At 46.5% G+C, this 18,074-nt stretch overlaps 1 protein-coding gene across 2 annotated transcripts in view; it reads right to left on the minus strand.

Moving 5' to 3' along the window:
* Positions 1–510: 510 nt before the first annotated feature.
* The window catches only part of Uvrag (UV radiation resistance associated), a 64,390-nt gene continuing 46,826 nt past the window's right edge, over positions 511–18,074 (minus strand). For both annotated transcript variants that reach the window (XM_036173485.1, XM_036173493.1), the window contains one exon: positions 511–2,285. In XM_036173485.1, the coding sequence (XP_036029378.1) occupies positions 1,586–2,285 (700 nt within the window). In that variant the 3' untranslated portion in view covers positions 511–1,585. The remainder of the gene's footprint in view (positions 2,286–18,074) is intronic.

Genomic DNA, 18,074 nt, shown 5'->3' on the forward strand with positions numbered 1-18,074 from the left:
AAGATGGTGAAGTCTGTCACCTATTTTGACTCCAGGGCCAATGAGAGTACCCTGTGGAGAAGCCTCACTCCCACAAATGGAATAAAATGGACTTCCTCAGACCAAGCAAAAGCTTCCAACTGGAAGACAGGTGTCTGCTACACAGTAAGTCTGTGCATTCACTGTATAGAAATAACGGTGTGAATTAGTCCATACTGCAATATAGCTGCCCACTAAAGCTGGGCCTGGAATGCCTGGACATAATATGGGCATGATTCTGAGACCCATGAGTTAAGGAGCTATGTGGATAACACCACTACTGGGGAGTACAGCTGTGAAGTATGTGTCGTCTTTCACAGTATGTAAACTCGAACGAAATCAACAGTATCAGCTTAGATACAGCCTTGGCTTTTGTTCAAGCTAGCCTTGTCATGATATAACATGAAGAGATACAGATTTAGAGGGGAACCCCCGCCCTCCCCCAAGAAAAAACAAAACCAAAACAACTGGGGTGGAAAAAATCAGGTCAAGTGAAGTAAATTCCATTTTTATTCTTCTATACAATACATGGATATGTGGATAAATTTTTCTTTAAGAGCTTGCAACCCTGAGGCAATGTCTGTGGGTACATACCGTATAATGCGACAGTGAATGAAATCTGAATACAGAATGACAATGGATTTCAAAAACATAATTTAACATTGTGAAATTGCATACTGTCTATGCTTCATCTAGTCTCTTAATCCAACTCTCTCTCGACTGTCTTGCAGTCTGCAAACTGGCCATCCTGACTACGTATCCTGTGTCGTACAGAATGGCTTCCTTCTGACTGAAATGTAATAAGTTAACTTGGGATTTATATCTAGGGGTCTTTATCTGGGGAGTGTATTGCTAGAGGTGTGCCCAAGTTTAGACCACAGCATCTGCCCACATAAAAACTTTGGCCCCAAAGGAAGCTGGCTGCTCCCTGACTGTGGTGACCTTGAGGTTTCTGAGGGTCCCCTGGGGTCCACCACAGGAAAATTTTTCTTCAGGGTATGGCACACTAGACGAGATGGAACAACTTGTCCACTGGCTTCAGACTAGTGAATCTACTGCCCCACTTTCGGGGTACATGGCCCATCTTGAGAAAGCAGGGCCACCGTGGGGTCTACAGGCTGACTGTGGTACTTGGGGTGGAGGGCCCTGGACAAGGGCCTCCTACTCTGCTTCTTATTCAACCAATTGGATGGCCATAGACCTCTCAGGAAGTAGTGGAAAGCTATTTTTGAATATTCCATTTTGCAGAGTTTTACAAACAATGGCGAGGGCAAATGCTTTTGAGAAACTAAAGGTGAATTCGTTCTATTACATATATATTATCATCTTCCTTCTGAGGAAAACACCCAAGTGTAAATGAAGCGCAGACAAATGCCTATTGGATGACTTGAGCTGTAAGCAAGAGGGTGACCTTTGCCTGGATAGCAAATCTCAGGGACTGGCCCCACTGGTACCCAGTGATCCCAGAGTCAGCCTTTCTGAGGAATCTCCTCCGCGGATGGATACTCATGTGTGTCAGGATTATTAAAAAGGTTAAGTGCAGCTTGGGCCTGGTCTGCCCGCTTGTTCACTTGTCGGAACCCCTGCGTGGCCGCCGGAAGCTGGACATGTGTTCGCTGAGGGCATAGATCCTCCGAGAGAACTCCTCAAATTCCCCCAGCACCTGCTCATCACACTCCACTGCCACAGCGCTGTCCACTGGGATGCAGCTGAGCGCTTCGAGCTGGTCACCTGAGGTGAAGCCTGTGGCCTCCAGCCCGATGATTTCCTCTGCTTGCTCCACTGCACAGCAGAGCTCAGCTGAGGGGACCAGATGGCACTGGCCTGGCAGCAGGGCGCTGGCAGAGCCAGCCTGCTCGCTGGGTAGTGCAGTGCCATTCACGGCTGCCAGCTGCCCAGGCGGGGCTTCCCCTTGTTGGCTGGAGTCCGAATTTCCATGGTCTCCACTTACACTGTTGCCCAGGTCGACTCCTATTTTCTTATTTTCTTTGGAGAAGTCCAGGGAGGTGTCCAAGGAGGAGGAGAGTGGCATGGCCTTCCTCTCAGAGTCTCCCGTGGTAGGCATGACCACCCCAGGCTGTATCAACGCTGAATTGTAGCTGGGAGGAGGGGTTTTGTATTGGAGTCTCTCATTCTCTGAGCTGGCCCGTTTTCGATGTCCTTTGTCTGGTGAAGGGGTACCTCCAGAGAAGCCTACATCTGCACCCCCAAACATGGAGCTTTGTCTCTTTGGAACAGGGATGGCACTGGAGGTGTGATGTCTGTCACTAGAAGACAAACAAAAAATGGGAGGTTACTTTCGGCTTCAGAACTCAGCTTAGATCTTCCGGGACCAGAGCCATAGTCTAGCATATTATTAACAGCACATTTTAGATTTGAGATCAAACAAAAACAAATCTCCAAACAGAATTAGATTGTTGTCAGTCTTAATGGTATTTGTTATATTGTAGCATTTAAAGCAAAAAACACTACAATTTTTTAAAGGTTTATTTATTTATATATGAGTGCTCTATTTGCATGTATGCCTGCATGACAGAAGAGGGTGTCAGATCCCTCTACAGATGGTAGTGAGCCACCATGTGGTTGCTGGGAATTGAACCTGGGTCCTCTGGAAGAGCAGTCAGTGTTCTTAACCACTGAGTCACCTCTCTAGCCCAGAAGATATAAACTTATTCAATGCATTTAAGACAAGAATGCCCAAGATAGGATAAGTGACAGAAAAGCTGAAGGCTGCAGATGGCCTGGATCTGCAGTATGTGTGACAGGCCCAGCTATTCTGTGAAGGATGCTGGCTCGGCGCTCTCATTGTGGCCTTGACTATTCCATCCCATGGAAAGCTGCTCACGGTAACCTGCTGATGGATGGCCTTTCCAACATCCTACTTATCTCCTGGCACCAGAGGCACACAGAGAGCACCAAGGGAACCCTTCTTTCTTTTTAATGAAATGTTACCACGGGAAATGGCTTCTTTTTTACAAGGCTGGCCACATCCATTTTTATGATACTTGGTCTTCAGTGACTCCTCTAAGCCAGGAATAATAATCATTGTCCAGCCACACAAAACTTTAGTTTCTGAAGTCATTTCGTTTGGGCCTTGCAAAGGCCCTTGTCAAGAAAGTAGAGTGAGTCTGAAATAATAAATAACCATCAGTTAATGGAGTGGAGTACCAGAGCCTGAGCCACGGCTGTAGCTTTGCCAGCAAAACCTGCAGGGAGCGTTGACTATAGTTCTAGATGTTACTGTGTGGGTGAAATTGGCTTCAATACAACTTTATCAGTGACAGCACGGAGGCGAGGGACTTCTGCCCTTCAGATGAGGACACACACAGAGTTAAGGGGCTTGTCAAAGCACAACCATCAGGCAGGCCTGAAACCACATAACCACCCGCTACTACCTACGCTAGCTAGGTCTGCGGCAGGAGACACAGTCAGAAGTGAGAGGGCTCTGCCTCCACGGAGCTTCCAATCTTGCAGGAGAAGGGCATTTATAATTATTCTAGTAACATTATTTTTAAATTATTATGTCAGTTAAGCTCTGACGGACAAGGGCCCTACAAGGCCTCCAGTGTCCACAGCAATCCTGCAGACACTCACTGCTCATTCTCTGGATTACTCTATGGTTGCTTATTCTCCAGAAAGGGCACTCACGAGGTGTCCCTCCATCCGCCTGGCACATCTTGCTTGGCCATAGCAACGGTGTCAGTGAGCTTCATAATAAGAAGTGGTTCCTGGGACACATATCAAAGCGGGCAAGCGGACCAGCAAATGACCGTTTCCAGCTCTTTAGAATAAAACACAGCAAAATCTGCTGGCCTCCGTCTAGGTTTTCAGTTACTATGCTGTCAAACCCACCGTGGTCGGCTGAGCTATACAGTTTGGCCAGCCTTGTCTTACCCTCTCAATGAGCCTGCAGGCTGACCAGGAAGTACATCAAAACAGCCCCAGCGGCCCTCAGCTTGTGGCCTAAGCATGGATGAGCCCAGGAGCACAGGGAGCTCTTGATGGTGAGGGGTGAGGGGTGACAGCCCTCTGTGTGCTCTGGCACCACCCCCTCATTCCTGTTCTGCTGACGACAGGGAGGCTAGGAGTGAAAGGCAAACCTAGTGTGCCTACCACAGGGTGGAAGGGATTTCTGTGACCCTCATTTGTTTTTACATTCCCCAACAGCTCCCCTTGATTTTACATAACAGAAAAGATGGGATTTTCCTCCCACCAGCTACAATGGGAAGGAACAATCATTTTCCTGAACATCCGTCTATTATTTTTTAGCAAGCACCCTGACCTCATGCTTCTGTCAGCCAGCAAGGCAGGCTGGTGAGTGGGTTGTTCAGGGTTAACTACCACACCTGTCCTAGACCCCACAGCCCATGCTGACTATTATATTCCAAATTCTACCAACTCCATCTGCATCCTAAGACAGGTACAACACAGGCTGAATGCTGCTGCTGAGGCCTTCTCAGTAACCCAGACTCAAAGCCTGGCTGTCTGTCCCTCATCTCTCAGACAGATTCTAAGACCTCGCAGGGCAGCCTTAGTGACATTCCTTGGCATCTCTTTGTGACACTCTTTTCTAGGTCACTCAGGTATTTATGGGAGCTCAGGAAATGAGAGTGTCTGATATAAACGAGAAAATTATCAAAAAACATGCTCTTATAAATGGTAAGAAAATGAAGCCAGGTGTGATGAACACATTGGTACTTTGAGCACTAGGAAGGCTGAGGCAAGAGGATCAGCAGTACCACGTCTGCTTCAGAGACACAGTAAAGCATTGTCGAGCTCTCTGGAAACTCAGTGAGGGAGTCCACCTACCTAGGGACTTCTGTCTTTGCCTGCTTAGGTTTGAGCTATGTGGGATGAAAAACCTTTCCAAGATTTTAACAAAATCTTTCATATAATTTTAAAGAACAGAAAAAAGGCATTTCTTGTTGACTGGGCTACCGGTATGAACTGCATTGCAAAGTGGTGACTGAGTGGAGAGCCCACAGGGGTTTCAGGGCCACTGGTACAAGGTGTGGGCTGCTCTGAGTCCCTTCAGTGGCCTCGGGAGTCACGCTGACTAGTCTCCCTGCTCTTCTAAGCTGACCCCTAAGGACTGTGTGCAGCATGCATGTGAGTGTGCACGATAGGCATGCTACATTTTGTTCTGTGAGCTCTGGGTATTGAATTATCGGAAGTCTCAGACATGATACGCTTTCTAGGTGAACTTTGCAATATTAATTTTAGTGGCTCAGAATGTTTCTATATGTAGAATCTTAGCAATATTCCAGATTTTTAAGATAGCTGAGCTCTGAATAGCTAAGGTATTAAATGATGACATTAAAATTATAAATTAACTACATATGCATTTTAAATTATTATAGTAATTTATACTCGTAGGAAAGCAACATAAACTACATACAAAAAACCCCATCATAAGCTATTACCCATCAAGTAACTACTATTAATTTTGGATGTTTTCCTTCAGACTTCAATTTTATGTTTAATTAAAAAAAAAACCAAAAACACAGCCCATGGTTTTGTGGTCTATACATAACTCTGTATCCTGTTGTCATATGTTATTAAAGCCTCTGGGTGACTATCATTTCAAAAGGCTGCTTTAATGGGTGGAATGCTGTAATTTATTTAATGATTCCCTCATTTTTAGGATGTCTCTAAGCGTTTACTGTTAGAAAACAAACAGCTGTTGATCTCTCATAGACCAATGACCCGAGTTTGAGCCTGGGATCCACGGGGTGGGGGTAGGGGGCACAACCAACTTAGGAAACCTGCCTAGAAAATAAACACAAGTAAAGGTGACAGCGGCCAGAAAGCCAATAACTGACTAGAAATACTGATGCTCAGGTTTTAAGGTTTTAGTTAAGGTTCTTTTTGTCTGCTTGTGGGCTTGCTTCATGATACTTTCATCTGATTGAAGAGCTTAAAACTCAGATTTACTAATTGTGATCGATTTTTAAATGCTGTTGACAACTCACTTATCAAGTGAGACTTGTACATTATGTAAGCTGTGATTAAAAAAGAATTTCTGCACTTAAACTCACATCACACACACACACACACACACACACACACACACACACACACACACACAACCAAGGGGCTTAAGGATACAGCTCAGTGATAGGAACATTCAAGCTTAACATGGGCAAAGCCCTGGGTTCAACCTTCAGTATTGCTGATGGAAGGGAGGGAAGGAGGGAGGGAAGGAAGGAGGGAAGGAGGGAGGGAAGGAGGGAGGAAAGGAGGTAGAGGGGAAAGGAGGGAGACACAACCTTCCTCAGAGCATCAGCATGGGCGAAGCAGGAAACGTGGTAGCTTTTCCTGACATCCAGCCCCTGCTGAGGGGTTCCGTGTGTTCCTTATTGGGGTGCAGAGCCTGAAGTTCAGGCAAGTTGATGGAGTCCACTGCCTCTTCTTAGAGAGAAAATGCATCTTCTAGCTTACTGTGTGTCCAAACTGGAAACACTGTATCAGGGGTTTAATGATACAATTATAAGTAATTTATTTAAAACAAGCAAAACAGCCCAACAGTGGTGGCACAGGCCTTTAATCCCAGCACTCGGGAGGCAGAGGCAGGTGGATCTCTGTGAGTTCCAGGCCAGCCTGGTCTTCAGAGCTAGTCCAGGACAGGCTCCAAAGCTACAGAGAAACCATGTCTTGAAAAACCAAAAAACCAAAAAACCAAAACAAAAAACAAGCAAAACAAACAACCCCATCGACAGCGCAAAGCCATCCTAATTGAACATTTATTGGTCATTGTTTAGTGGAAAGAAAAAGGGCAGAGACTGGTAAATAACCTGACCATGTCAGGGGCAGCTCAACGACCTAACAGCAAACACTTGCTGCTACACAGAAAGGACTCCAGAGGTCAAGCATCAGCACCGAAAGAGGCCAAGTGGCTTGGAGGTTAAAGGTCAAAGAGGACGGCCTGGTTTAGGTTCGGAGTCTATCATTCTCTAAATGAAGGTGTCTTTCTCATTGTGGGAGCCCCCATCTCTCCCAGTCAGCCACCTGCCCTGCTCTCTACAGCTCTAAAGACTTCAATGGAGAAAAGATGTTCAAAGGCCTGGACTCCACTCCCAGGTTAGCTTCGTCAGCCCTTTATTTGGAGTTTCAACTCTCCCATTTACTAGTTACGCGACAGGGCAGTTCTCCTTTCCATACTAGATCACCCGACCTTGTGTAGACTAAACAAAGTAACCTACTTCCAATCCTGGGCAAAGCGGGGATGGTGGTGCGGGCCTGTCATCCAGCCCTGGGGAGGTCGAGGCAGAAGATCAGGCTATGCAGCAAATTTGAGGCTCTGTCTCAAGAAACTCCCAACTAAAAAAACCAAAACAAAACCCAAAGAAACATGCCATCAAGGCAAGGGTAAGCGAGTTTTAATCAATGAACAAACATTTGCCCGCTGTGAATGGGTAGTTTCTTCCCTCTTGAAGAATGGGGTGGGGAGACGCTTTGAATAAAGCAGAAATGCTTCAAATGCCCTATTGAGATGATCTACCAACTGCTTTGGAACCACAAGAACTTCCCAGGATCCTGGGTCTACATTCCAATTATTCCTGAAACCCTGAAGCACAGTTTTTCTCCATGGAGAGGTTTTTGTAAAAAGGAAACCTCTATTTCTCTGACCAAAATCAGGAAGACGGTGAGCAGCAATTTAACAGCCTGTATGTAACTCCTGGTAGTGACACCAACATGTGAAACAGTTTGACTCTACTGTCCTTTGTAGTGGGTAGCCATCCCAGCACTGGCCTGGAAGTTCCAACCCCATTGAGGCTTCGGTAATGGTCACGCCCACAAGGCGGGGCGGAGGAGGAAGCGGATGACCAAGGATAGGGAAGAGGTCTCATGCTTGGTTCCAGGGACCCTGGACACTGGAGGTAGACCGAGCAGAGTATTCCAGAGAACACCGCCGGACTGCGCTATACCTTTCCCAGACCCTGCAACCTACCCCTTCATTTGTAAGTTACCCCACAAAATAAACCTCCCTTTGAATTACGTGGAGTGGCCTTAATAACTTCACCAATAGTCCTTTCTCTCCTCACCCTTGTCTGACTGAAGCCAAACTCTCCTTCCTCTGAAGAGAAGCGGTGAGGGCAGAAAAAACCCTAGGAGAAAGTGTTAGCTCAAGAAGTGATTCTCCACATCTTCCTCTTGTTAATAATGTGACACCTCTCAGCCCTGGCCCGTCGGTGAAATGGTTATGGCAGTCCACACCTGGCTCCAACGGCACAGGCATGCAACTCCAGCACGCAGAAGGTAGAGGCAGGAGGATTAGGAGTTTAAGGACATCCTCAGCTGCACACTTACTGAGTTCAAGGCCTGCCTGGGATGCATGAGACTTCCAAACCCCACCACCAGGGGCTGGAGAGACAGCTGGGTGGATCAAAGCACCTGCTGCTCTCCCAGAGACCTGGAGGGTTTAGTTCTGAGTGGGGCGGCTCACAACCACTTGTAACTACAGCTCTAGGGGCATCCAAAGCTCTCTCCTGACATCCTTGGACACTCACTGCAGTCTTAGAAAGACAGGAGGACTGTCCATGAGCTCGAGGCCAGCCTGGGTTGTTATCGGTGAGTTCTAGGCTAGGGTTAGACAGTGAGTCCAAAACAAAATAACTAAACACTGAAGTAAACAAAAACCAAATAATTAGGGTTAAATGTGGTGTTTTAGAAAATTTGAGTACAACAAGCAGTCACCAAGTTATTACTCATAAGGCTAACATCTGGGAAGCACTCTGTAAGCACCCTGTTAGCAGCCTTACATGAAACAACATATCTCTACAATGTTACAAAACAAGCAGCATCCCCATTTACACATGAGGTCGCAGCATGGAGTCTGGAACTTGACCAAGGTCAAGGGCCACTGGGTAGAAATTTGAGATTTACTGAAGCCTGCATGCATTGGCTCCTTTCTCTGTCTTGGCTCACAGGACGTTAAAGTCCCCGTTGCTACCAAAGCACCTACATTTGCTCTGCTTCCCCCTGAGGAGGAATCAGGCAGCATATTTAGGCGTGTGAGTGGGTAGCATCCCCAAGTCTTTTCTTCCCAGAGCTCTATATGCTGTGGGGCATTCTCACCCCAGTTATGTGCAGAAGCCAATTCTGCCACGAAGCCGTATAAAACATGGAGGGAGGGAGAAAACAGACCGAAGAAAAACCATGAAAAGTTACCACATCAACAGAGTTTGTGAAGCTGGGCAGGTTTTATTTTAAAACAATTCCTTCATTCTCTTTCAGATCCACCAAGGAATGTTTTATCTGTCTATAGCACAGGGTTGGGGGGGGGGGGGGGGTGGGGTGGCGCTTGCTGTGGAGTAGTGGGGGAGATTAGAGCTCTCAGCCTCAGGTAAGTTTTCCCTCTCTGCAAATGTTTCCTCTGAGGAACATTATCAGATCACAGCTGCTCAAACCACTAAATCCTGATTGTCAGGATCTGAGCCAAAATCTACAGCTACAACTCAGAGGAATAGGGGTACTGAGAGAGAAACACACACACACACACACACACACACACACACACACACACACTTTTAGATAATATCTGATCTTCTCTCTACCCCTTGCAGCCCTGACCTCATGGCTCTACCTAGCGGTGTTTAGGTTGGTGTTCGGCCATCAGGCTGTTTGAAGCTCCAGGCCCCGCTCTGCGCCAATATCATGTCAACTGTACTAAAGAGCAATAACCGTTTCTCACCTTCTTAAAGATTACTGCTAAAATAATGCAGAGCAAGGACAGGGCTACGCTTGTTGCCAAAAGCAGGTCGCCAAGGCGAAGCTGAGGCGGGATTACGTCTTTTGGCAGCTAAGAAATTATGACATAAGGTTAGTTTAAAACAAAACAAAACAACCTCCATAAATTAGACTACTATTCTCTTTTCAAAATTTAGCCAAGGGTGGGATTTATCTCTCTCCTTTCCCTCTTTTTGATCAAGTGGAAGCCAGGGCCTCCTCTCTGGAAGCCAAAGTTAACAGCTAGATCTTATCTCCCAGGAGAGAGCGGGGTTAACAGTATTAAGCAGGGTCTCCTGGCCACAGGCGAGGGATCTAAGGGCCTCTCACCATTACCAGATAAGTAAGTGCTTAATCTTTGCCCTGATTTTAACAAAAACTCCAAACAAAATAAAAATAGAAACAATCTTGGGCCCAAAGCACAGGCTGAAATGTGTGCCTGTGGCCACCTTTCCCCTGGGCTCTGGAAGGATTCCTGCCAAAGTCTGACTGAAATAAGCAAATAGGATAAAAAGGGAGAGCTGAACAAGGAGCCTTTAGATGGCCTTGAGAAGTGACGGGAAGATGGACCCGGAGAAGACGGAGTCCCACAGGCAAAGGACAAAAGCAGCAGCAGAGATGATCAGTCCCCAGGATGGCATGGGAGCGGCTGGTTATCATGATCCAGATTGAGAGAGTGGCCCAGTGTAGGCCAGAGGTAACAGTGGGGAGCCTCCCACCCAAGCTCCACCTCAAAGCTGAAGTCCTGGGCTGGGGAATACACAGAGATTGTCCATGGGGCCATGGGAAGGTCCTGGGACGGGTCAAGTCAGTTCCATTACCCATCAACTTTCACATTAGGAAATCAGGACAAATTAATAATGTACTGAAATTTCAGTCAGCCATCGGACATTTGGGGGACTATAAAATGGTCTGTAGGAATAGACATAGCCCATCTTGATGTCATTTATGTGGAGTGTAAGCAACATCCTACAAGAGGTCCAGGAATGACAGCTGGGGACCCCGTGCAGTGTCTGGACAGCACTTGAGACCTGGGAATAGTAAGCTGTTTATGCTGAGAACTGGGAGGGAAACCCTCTACCATTCGCCAGGGAGGCCTGGGGAACAACAGTCTCACAGAACTAGTCACAGAAGAAGCCGGAGGGAAATTAAAGCCCTGGCCCGAGAATGCTCTCAGAATTTAAAACCAGCCTTGGAAAGGAGCTAAAGGAAGCATGAGACTCCTGAGGCCAATGACACAAACTGTGAAATGAAGTCTTTGAAAGATAGTCTAACGCCGAGCTACCATCAAGTTACTAATAAACTCGGACACGAACCGAACCGTGGGACTCAGCTGCGTGTTACTTTCAAAGAAAGCCAGACTGCTCTGCCACCAGGTCAGAGGATCTGCAGCCTTGGGCAGAATCCCGAGTTATAGTTGTCCCCCCAGTTAATCACTGCTCCACAGCAGACCAAGGACTCTAGGATTCTGTCCTTTGGGGTCCAGTGTGCAACTAAAGAGGCGTAGCACATGCTTAGTAGCAGGGTGATTAACTAAGTCATTTACCCCGTCCTCCGGTATACACTGAGCATCTCTACACACAGGGAAAGCACTAGGCTTGGGATCTAACAGCAATGGAAAAAGCCACACTTCCTGCTCTTCTGGGGCTTATAGCTAGTGGGAAGGTCAGACATGCAGTGTAGAACCCAAGGCACAGATGTAAAACAACTACCTCAGACATGTACTATGTAGGTGTGAACACAGGCTAAGAGTTTGTGACAGAGAATGACCCAAAAGGCCAAGGTTTCCAAGGCTAGTAGGGTTCTTCACTAGTTGCAGGACAGGCCAATGTGTATATGTATGTATGTATGTATGTATGTATGTATGTATGTATGTATGTGTGTATTTGTATATATGTACATGTATGCTTGTACACCATGTGTGTGACTTGTGCCCTCAGAGGCCAGAAGAGAGCACCAGATTACTGGGGCTGGAGCCCCATCTGTAAGTATGAGCACTGGGAATTGAACCCAGGTCCTCTGGAAGAGCAGCAAGTGCTCTTAACCTCTGAGCTAGCTGCCTAGCCCAGACCTTTTCTCTTTATATAAAATTGATTTGTCTTATGTTTTTATTACAGTAACGGCTGACCAGCACAACGTGTTTTAGGCAAGATGTTTCTCCCCCCCCACCCCCCCCCTCCCCTTTCACACACACACACACAGACAGACAGTGACTGACTGATCTGGGAAGATGTACTCTGCAGCTGCAGTTGGAAACAGGAAGGGCCCAGAGCGCCTGCTGAGAAACTGCAGGCTGTGTGCTTGCTGCAGACAGAGGCAACTGGACTAAGTCTGACAGCAGATGTACCCAAGAACAAGGTGAGACATAAGAGGGCCTAAGTCTTCGCCTTTAGGAACAGAACTCTGGTTTTCATCTTTTTGTTTTGGCTGTACCTGGGATCAAACCTAGGACATCATGTGTGTTAGGCAAGTGCCCTACTACTGAGCTACGGCTGCAGCCCAAATCTAGGTTTTCAGATACAGGTGAAGAGGAAGAGCCTACAGATGCCAGCAGGGTGCAGTCTGCAGGATGGACGGAAGCAGCAGGCAGTGATGGTGTGATCCCTTTTCTGGACCCTGTATAGAGCACACCATATTCTGAACACAGCGAGAGGCTCTGCTGGTGAGGATTAGAGCTGGCCTCTACACCTGCTCTGTTCACACCTGAGCTCTTTCATGGCCCTGTCATCTTTAAGCGAGTTCGCCCCTCAGCCCCTCAACTTTCCCATTTAAGTCAGGAGAGTATGATGCGCCTAGATTCCAGGGGTGTTGGAGTTCCTGGCCCAGTAACAGCCATCGAATCCTCACTGCCTGGAGGACCACTGGACAAGCAGCATAAAGAACGATTTTTACAGGAAGCCTGAAGTTGACAATCTTGGGATTGTATTCTGAGCCGAGCTTAAGCCCAAGGATTAATGATCAGTTGTCATTTTGGGGTTGGGTCAGCAAAGAGCTTATCACTAAGCCTTCTTGAAATTTACGCTAATTATGAGCTCTCGAGACAGCTACCTGCCAGTCCTTGTTAGCACGTGTTAAAGGAGGTCTCCTGAAAAACAGTGACCTTTAAAGTGGCTTTTCCATGAATTCTCTCCCCATTCGCTTAAGCACAACCACCCTCCAAGACTAACTCAAGGGCCACTTCTTTCTCGGAAGCCTCTCTGACCATGCCTGTCTGAACGATCTCTTGAACACACCCTGACTGCAGGACTTTTTGCTCTACACCGCCATGTGAATTTCAACACACATTTCCAGTAGACATCTAGGAACCTGTATTTGCTGCTTGTCAGTCTGAGTCTCTGGGTCATGAGCTACACAAAGAAGTTTCCTGCAAAGAATAAATAACCACAACACCAAGGTGTATGCTATGCACATTGCAATAAGAAGGGAGTCAGCTGGGAGCTTTGGTAGAGGAGGCTGCATCTAACAGGCACCTTGGAGGATGTTAATCAGAGAAAGAAGGGAAGGAAGAAACATGAGAATGAGAACATGAATGTATCCATTTGTGTGTGCGTGCGTGCGTGCGTGCGTGTGTGCGTTGTGCACATGCAGGGGGCTAGAACAAAAGGGCATCCCAGCTGTGAGCCAGGCCTTATAAACCAAAACCGTATGTGAGGAACCCAGCCTTCTGTTTCTTCAAGTCTAACCTTCCACTTGGTGATTTATCACTGTACAGAGCTCAGAGTGCATACAGTAACTTGTACCTGGACCTTCTATACACCGGGGCTGATCTAGGTGTGGCAAGTCTTAAGACATGCTAGATTTAAAAGGCTTCTTATGAAAAAGTAAGGTAGGGGGCTGGAGATGGCTCAGAGGTTAAGAGCACCGATTGCTTTTCCAGAGGTCCTGAGTTCAGTTCCCAGCACCCACATGGTGGCTCACAACCATCTATAATGAGATCTGGTGCCCTCTTCTGGCATGAAGGTTTGCATGTAAGCAGAACATTGTATATATAATAAATAAATACTTAAAAAAAGGAAAAGTAAGGTAAAAATAGCTTATTTCTAATCTTTTTAAGGGGCCGGAGTGATGGCTCAGTGGTTAAGAATACTTGTTCTTACAGAGGACTGTGTTTGGTTCCTGGTGGCTTAGAACTGCCCGTAACTCCAGTTATGAGGAGCCAATGCCTTCTTCTGGCCTCTACAAGAACCCAGACATGTGTACACATACATATACTCAATGCGCGCGCGCGCACACACACACACACACAAATAAATACATCTTAAAAAATAATTTTAATGAGTATATGTTGTATTATTTTAGTTAGATAATCTGGATTTTGAGTTAAATCAAATACATTATTAAAAATTAATCTACCTGTTTCCTTTTTCTCTGATAAAATGCAGCTGCCAGAAAACTGCTGTTTGCATTTATCACTCGTGCTATCTGCCGACTAAGCCCTGACACAGGGGCCTGGAAAACTGGCTGCTGTAACAGTGTTTCTAACTCCGAATTTCCTGGCTTTTTAGATCTTCTAAATTGCATTGAGTAGATGTTACTTTATAATCAAGAGGATAAACAGAAATTAGACAGAAACACCAAGAGCAAACATCTTCAGTCTGGATCAGCTCGCTGGTGGAGAGGCAGCCCCAGAGAGTGAGGAACTCTGTCACTGGCAGAAAGTCTGAGCACAAAGGATGTGTCGGGCAGCTGTTCTCCATCCTGACCCAAGACAGAAGAAGGCGGAAATGGGAGTTAACCGCAGGAGGGGGCTGTAAGTTAAATACAGGCAAGAATTTCCTGAAGTGAGGGTGTTTAAACTCTGGAATGAGTTATGGAAGGAGCCTGTCCCCCAAGGTCTTTTAAAGTTCCACAGATACCCATATGCCTTGTGTGTTCCTGTCTAGAGGCAGGGAGATGGCCCGTCAGGGCTCCTTCTGCAATAGCTATCTTCATAGTAAATAACCACAGGAAAGCTTTCTTTTTCATTTACTTTCAACTAGGCCTTGCCTTTTGTATTAGGATGCCAGCCGGAGAGCCACACTCTCAAAAGCAAGCCCATGTGATACTTAAGTAGTACTCTTGAGACTTCAAAGACAGTGTCATTTGATCTAAATTTAAAGACTATCATCAGCTAGCTGTGTTTTGTAAGTCCCTTGGAGGTCACCTGCCAGAGCCCAGTTCTGAATCTGGAATAAGCATGACCACGGGGAAGGATGGGGGGAGATGTTTGTAAAATGTGAGACTTCTAAACGTTCTGACCACCACTGCATCGAGGTTATCTTAAAGTGCATCGATTGTCTACTGCAGACATTCATTGTAACTTTACTGAAAGAAACATCTTTCCCTAAATGTGCCAAAGCAAAGGCCAGCCTGGTAGGGCAAATCTGTCAGCCCAGCACTTGAGGGGTGAGACAGGAGATCAAGAGTTTAAGGGAAGCTTGGGCGACCCCAGACCTGTGTCAGCAAACACACACCCAAGTGCTAGAGTTCTTAGGTAACAATCTTTCCCTACTACTTCTATGTAAAGCAGTTGAGCACAATTTTCTCTGTTTGCAAAGGAAAGTAAGATAGCAACACCTGGGAGGCAAAGGCAGGAGGATGGCTGCAAGTTCAATTCTAGACTGTCCCTCCCTACCATCCCTGGGGCGGGGGAAGGGAAAGGAAGAGTGGATGAGAAGTAGAGTGGGTGAGGATGAGGATGGATGGGAGCATGGAGGATGAGGATCATGGAGGATGAGGATGGATGGGAGCATGGAGGATGAGGATGGATGGGAGCATGGAGGATGAGGATCATGGAGGATGAGGAACATGGAGGATGAGGAACATGGAGGATGAGGAGCATGGAGGATGAGGAACATGGAGGATGGGGAACATGGAGGATGGGGAACATGGAGGATGGGGAACATGGAGGATGAGGAACATGGAGGATGGGGAACATGGAGGATGGGGAACATGGAGGATGGGGAACATGGAGGATGGGGAACATGGAGGATGAGGAGCATGGAGGATGAGGAACATGGAGGATGAGGAGCATGGAGGATGAGGAGCATGGAGGATGAGGATGGATGGGGTCATGGAGGATGGGGAACATGGAGGATGGGGAACATGGAGGATGGGGAACATGGAGGATGGGGAACATGGAGGATGGGGCACATGGAGGATGGGGAACATGGAGGATGGGGAATATGGAGGATGAGGAACATGGAGGATGAGGAGCATGGAGGATGAGGAGCATGGAGGATGAGGAACATGGAGGATGAGGAACATGGAGGATGGGGAACATGGAAGATGAGGATCATGGAGGATGGGGGTCATAGAGGATGAGGAGCAGGGCAGCAAAGGTGTGAAGAGTATCAGTGCAGGGGAGAGGCCTTTACCTGCTGATCTCAGGTCCTGAGTCACAGCCACAGCAAGTGAAGGCTCAGTGAGAATGTTCTGCAGAGCATGCCCTTCAAAACATTTGTCTCAGCTACTTTGGATTCAAAGCTAAACCAATGTGAACAAGGCCCAGACACACACACTTTGTTTTTAAATTGCCCTTCATCTCTTGAACAGTACGAGATGCACAGGAGATACTTCATGAACTGTCAAATGCATGCAAACTACTTAGTCCATTGTTTGGTCTTATTTTTCTCAAGACAGGGTTTCTCTGTGAACCCTGGCTGTCCTAGGAATCACTCTGTAGACCAGGCTGGCTTCAAACTCACAGAGATCCACCTGCCTCTGCCTCCCAGGTGCTGGGATTAAAGGTGTGAGCCACCGTCAACCGGCTACTCCATTCTTTTTTAAGACTGAATTTTATTTATGTGTATGTATACATGAGTGAGTGTAGTACTTACAGCCCAAAGAGAGTGTCAGATCTCCTGGAGCTGGAGTGAATAGGCAGTTGTGAGCTACCCAGTGTGGGTGTTGGAAACCTAACTTGAATGCTCTGGAGAAGCATCAAGCGCTCTTAACTGCTGAGCCATCTCTCCAGCCCAACTTTTTATATAGTTATTTTTGGTTTATAACCCCTTTAGCAGACATATCTCATTGGTTCTACACATCTATGCTGGGGAAGCAGGGCTTGTACTATTAATATCATTAAAAACAACTCGTTCTTTAAAAATATTTATCAAATTTAAGTGATACAGCAGAAACTGACATCCACACTTTCTGATTCCCTAGCTGGGTACTCTCTTTGTTGTATCACATTGTCTTGCATGAAGATGATAGAGAATTTATGCTTTATGATCAGGAAAAATTAAATTTAGAGTAAAAATTTCCTTGAATAAAGCAGGACAGGCAGCTCTGAGATCATGTTTTTGTTGAGTCTTACCCTGGAAAAGTAAAATAGAAAAGAACAATAGCACTCACGGGACAAAGGCTGCAGGTGATACATGTGAGCTGCATCCTCACTACAGAACAGGGACAAACGCTTGGATTTCAGGGTTACATTCTCTGGGTTTGCAAAGCTTTATGAGATACCTAGGTAAGCTTCCACCAGAATATTGCCTGTTTTGCATGTGTCTTTCCAGAAGACTCTGGATTTGACTTTGGGGGGTGGGGGAGGGCAGTGCCCTTGGGAAGCTAATGGTGACACAGTATCAGAGGGGGCTGGAGAGGGCAGGGAAAGCACAGGGATACCAACAAGCATGAGGCATCATGGTGTGTGACAAGAACTGTCCTCAGTGTCGTCAGCGACTGTTAATTCATGCTTCTGAGCCTGTTTTCTGGGTTGTGAAACCATGGTCTTCTCTCTCTCTCTCTCTCTCTCTCTCTCTCTCTCTCTCTCTCTCTCTCTCTCTCTGGTTTTTCAAGACAGGGTTTCTCTGTGTAGCTTTGCACCTTTCCTGGAACTCACTCTGTATCCCAGGCTGGCCTCAAACTCACAGAGATCCTGCCTCTGCCTCCTGAGTGCTGGGATTAAAGGCATGCACTGCCACCACCCAGTAAAACCATGATCTTATTGCTGCCCTCGTGCTCTCTAAGGGTTGTTGCAAAGATAATTACACACAGGAAGATTTTCAAGTAAAAGAAATTTTAAAAGCCAGCAAGAAGACAGAGGTACAAATATGTGTAGGCAAACAGATTGCGGGGCACTTTTCTCTAGTCCGAAGAAAGGCCTTGGAGGAGCTTGGGGACTGTGAGAGGGAAATAGTGAACATTTTTATACCATTAGTGTTCAAGAGAGTAAGCCATTATATAAAGAACACAAGAACTACATGCACACCTATTTGTAAGATAAACACAGACTTTAGGAAAAACACCTGTAACAGAAAGAATAATTTTTCAAAACAGAGGCTGTAACTATGACCCGCTTACTCATTATATATTTGTACTAACTGCTAAGTCAGGTGGCATGCTAG

The sequence above is a fragment of the Onychomys torridus genome, chromosome 1 (genome assembly GCF_903995425.1).
Source record: "Onychomys torridus chromosome 1, mOncTor1.1, whole genome shotgun sequence".
Taxonomy (NCBI): Eukaryota; Metazoa; Chordata; class Mammalia; order Rodentia; family Cricetidae; genus Onychomys; species Onychomys torridus.